This window comes from Balaenoptera ricei, chromosome 3 (genome assembly GCF_028023285.1).
Source record: "Balaenoptera ricei isolate mBalRic1 chromosome 3, mBalRic1.hap2, whole genome shotgun sequence".
In the NCBI taxonomy this organism is placed as follows: Eukaryota; Metazoa; Chordata; class Mammalia; order Artiodactyla; family Balaenopteridae; genus Balaenoptera; species Balaenoptera ricei.
In genome coordinates, this window is record NC_082641.1 from 165679259 (window position 1) to 165691629 (window position 12371).

Genomic DNA, 12371 nt, shown 5'->3' on the forward strand with positions numbered 1-12371 from the left:
ACACTTTCTAATGAGCTAAGACAAGTCAAATGCTGAATGCTTGAGTTTAATTCTAAAACCTTTCTCAGATAGAGAGTTCTAGATAATTTTACTAGAACAATTTTTTGAATGATACCAATTGTGAAAGTAAAATATAAAATTGGAGGAAGTAGGCCCAGGGGAAAATGAAATCTTTCTAAAAAACATGGAATATGTTTGGAAAACCAGTTTAAACTGATGATTAGAATGTTTAATAATAAAATATTCATGTATCACTTTACACAAAAGAAGTCCTAAAAGATGTGTAACAAAAATAAACAAAAAGGCAATCTTGTATGTGAAACCCCCAAATGCAGTTTCACTATCTGGACCTCAGCTGGGTTTCAGGATTTATGTACAGTTACTAAAAAAGCAGGTATAATGAGGGACATATAATAAAAAGGAAAAACATGACTGTAAGTCAATTATTAGGATTAAAGTCAGGGGGAACCTGTCAAACAAAAATAAAACTGATTAAATTAATGCAATTGTGCCTAACCAGTTTACAAAACAAATAGCTTTGGGACTTGGACTCTTGGGATTTGAGGTTGGAAATGAACCTAAAATTACCACAGAAAACTGAAGACCTAGATTCTAGTCTTAACGCTACTCAATAAGCTAAATTTCTTCATTAGTAAAATGAAAGGCTATAAATAAACTAAATTAAAATCTCTCCTGGCTCTAATGAGCTACCAGGTGTATAATCAGATTCTGGAAATATATCCCTTCTGCAACCTACAAGAGAGTATTTGCATGACAGTCTCTCCACTTGTTTCAGTTTACTCCAACTTCTAAAGACTATTCAGCAATCATATCAAATTAAGAAATAACAGGAAAAGGAAGAGACGTCACTGGGCAAAATTTTAATTTTCAAAACTAAATTCTAAATTAATAAAACCACATTTTTCAATCGTCAAACACTTTTGGGAAAAATATACATATAATCCAAAATTCTGTGTATGTGTGTATATATACACATGCATACATACACACTTATGTGTATATATGTATAAGTATAAATTGCTGGTGAGGCAGTTCATAAAAAGTGAGCTTGATTATTTCCATGTGAAAATCTAAAGAATTCCTTTCTATCTTTAGCTTCTCTTTATGAAAGAAAGCATGTCCTACGTCTGTCTGCCATTTTAGAAAATAAGGCTCCATACTTATTCACGTTATTAATAACTCAATGATTGCTTTTAAAAGAAAATTAATATTGAAGCTTATTGTTAGAAAGGGAATAAAGTCTAATGAAGGAAATAAAACTTATATTCCATTATTTTCATTTTTTTTGAACTTAGGCCTTTTACATTTTTCTATGAATTTAAAATTTTTATGTTTTTAGAAACCTTAGAATTTACTGGTTCTTATAAAATTTGACAAGTCAGTGCTCTTAATATTCGTTGATTAATTTTACCATTACTTAATGGTAACTATTTTCTCGAGAAGAAGATAAAAAAAGACTTGATCTATCAGAAGTCTGTGCCCTATTTATTATTCTCCTGATTATTCTCCAATGAGAAATCTTAAAGTATTTGAGAGATGAATTAAACCTCACAAGGCTTATCTCCTCTAAGAAATTCTCTGATCCCATATTCCTTCCATTTATAAAATTTTTCTTTATTGTGAACTTTTTTGTGTCTACAAAGGTTTGATCTGTAACTGTAGGCTTTCCCACATTCCATACATTTATAGAGTTTCTCTCCAGTATGGATTCTCTCATGTTCAGTTAGGAATGAATACTGGCTGAAAGCTTTTCCACACTGATTACACTGATAGGGTTTCTCTCCAGTATGAATTCTCTGATGCCTATAAAGGTTAGATTTGCAACCAAGGGCTTTCCCACATTCTCCACATGTGTAAAGTTTTTCCCCAGTATGAATTTTCTGATGTTCATTAAAGGATGAATACTGGTTGAAGGCTTTCCCACATTCATTACATTGATATGGTTTTTGTCCAGTATGAATCCGCTGATGTTCAATAAGGGTTGAGATGCGAGTGAAGTTTCTCCCACATTCCAAGCATTTACACAGTTGTTCTCCAGTATGAAGCCTCTGATGTTCAGCCAGGGATGTAAACTGGCTGTAACTTTTCCCACATTCACTACATTTATAGGGTTTCTCACCGGTATGGATTCTTTGATGTCTATGAAGTTTTGCTCTACAATTGAAGGCCTTCTCACATTCTCCACATTTATAGAGTTTCTCTCCAGTATGAATTCTCTGATGTACAGTGAGGGTTGAACACTGGCTAAAGGCTTTACCACATTCCTTGCATTGATAGGGTTTCTCTCCAGTATGCACTCTCAGATGTTTGATTAGGGTTGAACTACTGCTAAATGCTTTCTCACATTCATTACATTTGTAAGGTTTCTCTCCAGTATGAATTCTCTGATGGGCAAGAAGGGATGATCTGTGGCTGAAGGTTTTCCCACACTCATTACATTTGTAAGGTTTCTCACCAGTATGAATTCTCTGGTGTTCAATAAGATGTAGACTCTGGTTGAAGCTTTTTCCACATTCATTGTAAATATGAGCTTTTTCTCCTGGGTAAATCTGGAAACATCTCATTAGATCAAAATTCTGTTTAAAATCTTTCCCAAAAGTATAATATATATTGGGTATCCTTTCTATAGGAGCACTTTGTTGTCTAACAAGAACTGTATTTATAAATAAGCCTTTCCCTAATTCAAGACTTGTCTGGTTTCCAGCTTCACTGATGGTTTTTTTGTGTGAGGCCATCATTTGCCTGAGAGGTTTCTTCTGTTGCTCTTGCTGTCTCCTGCCCTCAAATTCCAAAGCTTCTCCAAACGTGACATCCAAGTGACCAAACTTAATGGATTTTTTCTTTATTATTCCCTGAGATGTTTCTTCTATAGAAATGTCCTCTTCGGGAGGCAGTGCTTCTATTTCAGGCCATGTCTTGAAACCTGTAATAAATCAGAAGAATCAATGGCTCCTCTGTTGGAAGAGATAAACATGCATCAGTGGGACAAAAAAATTGGCAATGATACATATAAAAGAGGTTTGATACCATCTGATCTCAAATATAAACTTGAATCTGGAGAAAAACAAAATGGAATGGAAGGAGAAGTAAATAGGTTAAGGAATAATGTGGGAGAATATAGTGGACAAATTAACAGTGACAGTGAAGACACTGCCACTTGAGAGAAGTAAAGGTAGGAATCTTTTGAGACTAATGAAAGTCTACAAGAGATGTGAAGTTCTGAAGTATGCCCAAGCCCCAAGCTCAGATCTGATTCTAAGTGAAAAGATTTAGCTTGAGCTGGTTCTAAGAAACTCTGAGTTAACACTTAACTTACTTTAATCAATCCATGATTGAAAATAGATTAAAATTAGATCACTGTAATTAGGTAAATGTATGTACTTAAATAAACTATACAACTTAAGTAAAATATAGGTTATTTATGTTAATAAAATCCATCCAGCTTTAGTATTAAAATATATTTTATTGAAATTAAATAGGAACAAGAAATATAGGCTATAAATCTGTATACAAATATAGATTTTTCTTAATGATCCATGGGAAACCTAACAGTTTGGATTTTCAAGGATCAACCAAGGTACTTTCTCTTTTTATCCTTTCCCACAATATGACCTTCCCTGCCCATCTAGAAACTTACCCTACTACTCTAATCTCATTTACTTACAGAAACTCAATTATTTAAGCCTAAATAATCCACCTCTTTCTTAGAATTTCAAAACACATTTTCAAAATATTTAATTACTTAACTTATATACATAAAGTCTGTGAAAATAATTCAAGTATTTGTTCAAGGAGAGCAGTGGATATGTCTTATGATGATTTGTTAATTCCTTATTGTGTACAAGACAAGTACACAATTAGAATGTCTTAGATAAAAAAAAAAAATGAACGAGCACAGGGAGTGAGGTGCAAAAGTTATTCTGAAGGGCAGGTGACCTTGAAAATGAAGAGATTCTCTCTTCTCTTACTGGACTCCTGAGACTCAATCAGTCATATATTGAACAAATACTGAATAATCAGCAATGATAATATGAAATAATAAATGACCAAACAGTAATAGTTCATTTCTCCATGATGTGAGAAGCCTCAACTGCATAATTCAGGTTTGAGGTTCAGAGAATGAGGATACAAATATCAACAATATTAGTAAAGAATGGTTGTATGAAGGAAGATGGACAATAGAGATGGGTTGGATTTCAATAGAAAAAGAAAAGAGGACCCTGTGAGTCAGAAAGAAGGCCTGTCAAAGTCATCTGTGGGGAAAGTAAACCTATTTAGGGGAGGCTTATTGACGAAAGAAGGAAATACAGGTTGGAATTAGTTAAAATTTTGGTTAAGCACAGTGAGGCCAAATATAGAGTTACTGAATAACTAGTAGAAGAATTTAGAAAAATCTAGATAACAGAAGGTGTTATAAGTTCTTAGACAGATAATAATAAGACAAAAGTGGTCATATTTGGTAAACTGAGCAGCTTGGATCAGAGGAAGGACAGAATTGAATCTGAAAAATAATGTAGCTGCAATGATCTGGCTGGACTGAGTACTTTGAGCCTCACTGGCACTGAGTTAATCACAGAGGCAACTCAATTCAATTAAAATTGAATTTGAAAAATTTTAAAAATATTACTAAAGCCAATATATTAGATGCTAGAGGTACAAAATTCAAAGACCTGGCCTCTCCCTTAAATATGCACAACCTTATTAGAAAAATAACTAATACTAATAAATATAAACACAACAACTATAATTCATCATGATAGATACCATAATGAATGTGCTCAAAGTATGTAGAAAGTGATATATGAACACAAATGATGGAAAAATTAATGCTGACTGGGAAGTAGGAAAGATAAGGAAAACCTACAGATAAGAGAGTCATTTTAGGTAGACAGATGGATCTTGAAGGATAAGTAGTCTTCCAGTGGATAAGATGGAAGAGGTGACTCAAGCTGAAGGAATAACACACAAATGATAATGAGTACGCAGATATGGCCAGAACACTGAGCTGAAGTGGAAGTGGCCATTGATGAGACCATAAAGAATCACAGATTAAAGGTTAAACCACAAAGACGGAAGCAAAATATTGGCAAATCTATGTCATATGGTGAATAGAAATGACATTGGTGATCTATTTAGGTTTCTTTCATCAGATTTCAGCTTTCTAGCTCTGTGACCAAAGTACTTTAAGATCTCTGATACTCTGTTTCTTCAGATATAAAAAGAAGTATATAAATTTGATCATCTTTAAGTGATCCTCCAATCCTGACAACCTACAGTTTTATGATAAAGACCAACTAAATTAGACTAGGCTAGAAGACTGGTCAGCAGACTATGGATCTCTGGACCAAATTCAGCTGCCACCTGTTTTTGTAAAGTCCTATTAGGATACAGCCACACCTATTCGTCTAAGTACTGTCTCTGGCTGCTTTTGCACTACAACCACAGAGTTAAATGGTTGCAACAGAGACCTTATGGCCCCCAAAGCCAAAATATTTACTATCTGGCCCTTTATAGGAAAAGTTTGCTGACCCCTGGACTAGAAAGGCTACAGTGGTTATGTTAATGACAGCTGATTGAATATAATAGTGGGAGATGACAACCCAGTCTCCAAGAAAATAAAAGGGAAATGTTAAGAAATCAGAGACAAAGGAATGTTGACAATACTTTGAAATATGTGGGTGGTAAAAGAAATGAAAAAAATTATAAAAAATTCAAAATATGGCAGAAGGTGTAAAGTATTTAATATCTATCAGACATGAACATGTGTTAATGCAGATGGAAAGAAAACCATGAAGACCAAGAGGCCAAAGATGGTAGAAGAAAGTGAGTGAGGCTGCAAAAAAAGGGAAAAGGAAAGAGAATGCAGGGAGTGGTATGAGAAGGAAGATGTCAAGACAAGGACCTTCTTGATGCAAAGAAAACCATTACAACCAAGGAGCCTTGTCAAGGGGTCCTGAGCATTTCAATAAGGCTCAGAATTTCCAGGAAAGTTTTCAGAGCACTCCTCATGACCTGCTCATGTATAAAGACACTCGTGCCCACCCCCCGGTCACTTACTCACCTAGGCAGGTATCTTGAGGGATTTCTCTTTCCACCATACAGGGATCTTCTCCATGTTGCAGCTGGCAGATCAACTTTGGCATTGAAAATGGAATCCCTGCTCATGAGTAAGGAAATGGAGTTTGAACAAATGGCATGAAAAGCAACCCCAGAACTCACTAACTGGAGCCTACAGGGCAGAGAAGGCAGCATAAGCACTCCTGAGGGGGACTGAGGCCTTCAGGGGGATGGAGGAAACAATATAGGGCCCTGGCTATGAATCCCTCTAAGATGGGAGTCCTATATGTTTTTCAGAATCTAAACTGGGCTCTAGTCATTGGAGTAGGAGGGAACTGATCAGGAGGTGGGGTGGGAGGAAGGCAGAGGGTGAACAGTAGCATGAAGGGCATCACAACAAACAGGTACACTTTCAATTCTACAGAGATTTGTCCTTTCCCAGGGGCACACAGGATAGAAACCTGCAGACTCTGAACCCCAGAGGGAGCTCTAAAGTGCTCCCACGGCAGACTCTCCATGACAGGCAAGGCTCCTTACCCAGCGAGACCAGGGTGCTGTAGTTCTCCAGCATCACCTCCCGGTACAAGGTTCTCTGGGCAGAGTCCAGGTGCAACCACTCGTTCCGGCTGAAGAGCACAGCTATATCCCTAAACGTCACTGACTCCTGTAATGGCAAACCCATTCTTGTTTACCCAGGAACATCTTCTCCTCTGGAAGACTTGGTAAGAAGGTGACACTGGGATGTGTAGCAACCATTCTGAAAATGTCTCAGGATTCTAAATATTTCAAAGCAACTATTTATGTTATTTTTGGAACCACCTATCAACGATTAAACAAATATTTATTGAGTACCCACTTGGAGCAAAGACACATGGCATGTGCTGTGATATGGAAAAAAGGACAAATTTCCTGCCAAGAGGGAATTTATATCCCACCCTGGGATCTGTCAGAGTACCTGAACACATCCATTTACCTCCCTCCCACTCAAAATCCAAATTAAATGAAAGGAAAAAAATCAGAGAACATTTAGAGCAGTGCTGGAAAACTAGGGAAAATATCATTAGTAGAACAGAAATAAAAAGGAATTTCTGAGACATAAAGCAAATAATAAAAATAATATTAGTTAATGTTTATTGAATACTTACATGTTAGGGACTATGATAGAAACTTTGTATACAGTAACCCATTTAAGTTTCACAGACATTCTATTAGGAAGATACTATAATTAAACCATTTTGCAGATAAAGAAACAGTTCAGAAAGGTTACAAAATCTTCCCAAGGTAATACTGTTAGAGTGATGGAGTTCCTAACTGAATTCAGATAGACAGATCTCTAAGATATAGTCAGATGGGTTTCCATTGACTATGAAAATTAAAAGAACCAAAGTACCTGCAAGACTATAGAGGTGCAAAAGGGAACTGCTGAGAAGGTACGTTCTTCCAAGAGAATCCCAGTTAAACCCCAAAATGTAAGAAAGCAGAGGTTGGACAGCCACCAATTCTTGTATGAAAGAGTCTAAGGGAGTAACAGTACCATGCTTAGTGGGTATTTTGTTGAGAATTTATCAAAATGTAAAAGGTATATTACTTTGACCTTGCATTTCTAAATACTTCTAGGATTCTACTACAAGGAATAATCACACAACTGTATAGGGATATTTGTTCAAGGATGTTAACTAAAACATTACTTTTAAGTTAATGGTTATGGCAGGCTGAATAATAAACCTGTAAACATTATACATATGACAAAGGGACTCTGAGGATCTGCTGAAGGGTTTTGAGAGGGGGCGATTATTCTGGATTATTATCCAGGGGGATCTATAACGGTTCTTATAAGAAGAACACAAAAGGAATCAGAGTCAGAAGAAGAGAAGGCTATATGATGATGGAAGCAGAGACTGAAGTGATATGCTTTGAAGATGGTTGAAAGGGCCATAAACCAAGGAACATAGGGGGCCACCAGAAGGTGAAAACAAGGCCAGGAAACAGATTTTCACCCCAGAGCCTCCAGAAAGAACCAGCCCTGCTGAGAACTGGACCTTAAGCCAGTGAAACTGATTTCACACTTCTGACCTCCACAACTGTAGGAGAATAAATTTATGTTGTTTTAAGCCATAGAGTTTGTGGTAATTTGTTACAGCAACAATGGGAAACTAATACAATGGTGAAAATTTGAAGACAACCTACGTTATCTATCAATAAGGGAATAGATAAGCAATTTATACTGCATCTAGTCCATGAAATGTTATATAGCCATTAAATAGAATGAGGTAGATTTGTATGCCTGACCTTGGAATTTGACAGTGATATATTACTGATTCATATGAAAAAGCAAGCTGCCAGTCTATACGTGTTGAAACATTCTTTATCTATATATGCATATGTGCATACAAAAATATCTGGAAGAATACAACAAGCTGTCCACCCAGATTATTCTTTGATGTTTTAGAAAGGGACAGAAAGGCAACCTTTCACTTATTATTCTATACCGTTCAATTAGGCTTACATTTTTTTACAGGGTGTATGTTTGTTTTGAAATTTTTTTAGATTCCACTTTAATTTACATGTTCACCTTTAGCTATATACCTCTTTGCATTTTTAGTGGTTGCTGAGAATTATAATATACATTCTTAGTTCTTTATAGTGTATTTAGAGCTAATATATGATTTCTCATAGAATGCAAGAACCTTGCAAATATATGGTTCTTCTTCATGCTACAGTTATTACAAAGATATTCTCAGTTCAGGACTCATCAGACAGCTCTGAGACTACTCATGGAAGGCAAAGGGTACAATGCAGCAAAATAAAGACTGTGCAAGAAAGTCTTTATGGAAGTCAGAGATATTCCATGTGCAATCTCCCCTTATCTGCACGCACAGACCATGCTGTGTCTCTGGAGCTATATAAGAAATTTTGGTTTGGGGGAGCTCAAAGGAGAAACGCTCGGCAGGGGCCTTGTGTGTATCAAGCAAGGCTTGTCAAACCATATAGGCCAGCTGCAAACCAGCAGTGAAGAAGATGACCCCGGGGGTGGTCAGTGGCATTTAAAGACCACATCCACTTCCCTTATCTTGGCCAGGAATCAAAAACAGCCATCCAGGCATCCCTGGAGACAAAGATAGAGCTTTTCCAAAGATAAAGATAGAGCTTTTCCAGTCCAGACATAAATGAATTCTATATCCACGGTAGTTATATGCACTTACATGATAAACTCCATAACACAGTATTATACTTTTGCTTTAAACAATCGTATCATCTTAAAAAAACTGAGAAGAAAAATTAGTTATACATATCTATAATATAAATATATTTATATTTATCCAGACAAATATAAATATATATATATATTTATATTTATCTATTTCTAATACTCTTCATTTCCTTCTTAAGATTACATCTGGTATTATTTCCTTTTAACTTGAAGAACTTCTTTTAGAATATCTTGTAGTGCAGGCCTGCTGACAATGAATCAGCTTTGTTTTCTTTTACCTGAAAATGCCTTTATTTCATCTTCATTCTTGAAGAATATTTTCATTGGTTATAGAATTCTGGGTTGACAGTTTTTTTCTTTCAGCATATAAAAGGTCATTATTGTTTTCTGGCCACTGTTGTTTCTCATGAGGAGCCAATGGACATTCAAATATTGATTCTCCGTATGTAATGTGATTTTTTTTTTCTGTCTGCTTTAAAATCTTCGGTTTTCAGTGATTTGTCTATGACTTCTCTGCCTAATATCATAGGCACTAGCCACATATGGATATTAAGTGCTTAAAATGTGGCTAGTCTGAATTGTGATGTGCTGTTATATATAGAAGACACACCAGAATATTTACTAGAAAATATTTATATATACACAAGTACATATATATACATATGATATTTCAATAATAATTTTGTACTCATTACATGTTGAAATAATAATATTTTGGGTATACTGGGTTAAGTAAAACATTAAAGTTAATTTATCTGCTTCTGTTTATTTTTTAATGTGACTACTAGAAAGTTTTTAAAAAATGTTTTAATTGAAGTATAGTTGAGTTATAGTGTTGTGCCACTCTGTGCTGTACAGCAAAGTGACTCAGTTATACACATATAGACATTCTTTTTTATATTATACACATATAGACATTCTTTTTTTATATTCTTTTCCACTGTGGAATATCATAGGATATTCAATATAGTTCCCTGCACTATACAGTAGGACCTTGTTGTTTCTCCATCCTATATATAATAGTTTACATCTGCTAATCCTAAACTCTCAGTCCTTCCCTCCCATACCCTCCTCCCCCTTGGCAATGACAAATCTGTTCTCTATGTCTGTGAATCTGTTTGTTTTGTAGATAGGTTCATTTGTGCCATATTTTAGATTCCACATGTAAGTGATATCATGTGATATTTGTCTTTCTCTTTCTGACTTACTTCACTTAGTATGATAATCTCTAGTTGCACCCATGTTGCTGCAAATGGCATTATTTCGTTCTTTTTTAAGGCTGAGTAGTATTCCATTGTATATACATACCACATCTCCTTTATCCATTCATCCATCAATTGACATGTTTCCATGTTTAGGCTATTGTGAAGAGTGCTGCTATGAACATAGGGGTGCATGTATCTTTTTGAATTATAGTTTTGTTTGGGTATATGCCCAGGAGTGGGACTGCTGGATCATATGGTAATTCTATTTTTAGTTTTCTGAGGAACCTCCACACTGTTTTTCACAGTGGCTGCACCAACTGACATCCCCACCAGCAGTGTAGGAGGGTTCCTTTTTCTCCACACCCTCTCCAGCATTTGTTATTTGTAGACTTTTTAATGTTGGCCATTCTGACTGGTGTGAGGTGGTACCTCATTGTAGTTTTGATTTGCATTTCTCTAATAACTAGTGACGTTGAGCATCTTTTCATATGCCTACTGGCCATCTGTATGTCTCCTTTGGAGAAATGTCTATTAAGGTCTTCTGCTCATTTTTCAAGTGGGTTGTTTGTTTATTTTTGTTTTTATTTCTATTGCCTTGGGAGACCAACCTAAGAAAACACTGGTACAATTTATGTCAGAGAATGTTTTGCCTATGCTTTCTCCTAGGAGTTTTATGGTGTCACATCTTATGTTTATGTCTTTAAGCCATTTTAAGTTTATTTTTGTGCATGGTGTGAGAGTGTGTTCTAACTTCATTGATTTACATGCAGCTGTCTAACTTTCCCAGCACCACTTGCTGAAGAGACCGTCTTTTTTCCCATTTTGTATTCTTGCTTTGTTGAAGATTAATTGACTGTGTGAGTTTATTTCTAGGTTCTCTATTCTGTTCCATTGATCCATATGTCTGTTTTTGTACCAATACCACACTGTTTTGATTACTGTAGCTCTGTAGTATTGTCTGAAGTCTGGGAGAGTTATGTCCCCTGCTTTTTTTCCCCTCAGGATTGCTTTCGCAATTCTGGGTTTTATGGTTCCATTTAAATTTTTGGATTATTTGTTCTAGTTCTGTGAAAAATGTCATGGGTATTTTGATAGGGATTGCATTAAATCTGTAGATTGCTTTTGGTAGTATGCCATTTTAACAATATTAATTCTTCCGATCCAAGAGCATGGGATATCTTTCCATTTTTTTGAATCCTCTTTAATTTCCTTTATTAATGTCTTATTGTTTTTAGCGTACAAGTATTTCACCTCCTTGGTCAGGTTTATGCCCAGGTATTTTATTTTTAGGGGGTGCTACTTTAAAAGTTTTTTTTTTTTACATTCCCTTTCTGATATTTCATTTTTAGTGTACAGAAATGCAACCAAGGGACTTCCCTGGTGGTCCAGTGGTAAAGAATCTGCCTTCCAATGCAGGGGATGCAGGTTTGATCCATGGTCAGGGAACTAAGATCCCACATGCTGCGGGGCAACTAAGCCCGTGCACCACAACTACTGAGCCTGCTCCTCAACTAGAGAGCCTGCATGTCCCAAACTACAGAGCCCACACACTCTGGAGTCCACACACCACAACTACAGAGCCCATGTGCCCTGGAGCCCACATGCCACAACCAGAGAGAGAAAACCTGCATGCCACAACTAGCAAGAAGCCCATACGCCGCAATGAAGAGCCCACACACAACAAAAGATCCCACATGCCACAATGAAGACCCGACCCAGCCAAAAAAAAAAAAAGAAAAAAGAATGCAATGCAACTGATTTTTGAATGTTAATCTTGTATTCTGCTACTTTGCTGAATTCATTTATTAGATCTAGTAGTTTCTGTGTTGGGTCCTTAGGGTTTTCTATATATAGTATCATGTCATCTGCATATGACA

The 12371-nt window shown here is 36.0% G+C and overlaps 1 protein-coding gene across 1 annotated transcript in view; it reads right to left on the reverse strand.

Moving 5' to 3' along the window:
* Positions 1 to 1330: 1330 nt before the first annotated feature.
* The window catches only part of ZNF879 (zinc finger protein 879), a 51262-nt gene continuing 40221 nt past the window's right edge, over positions 1331 to 12371 (reverse strand). Inside the window, 1 exon segment of the mRNA XM_059917930.1 lies at positions 1331 to 2540. Coding sequence (XP_059773913.1) covers positions 1563 to 2540 — 978 coding nt within the window. The 3' untranslated portion in view covers positions 1331 to 1562.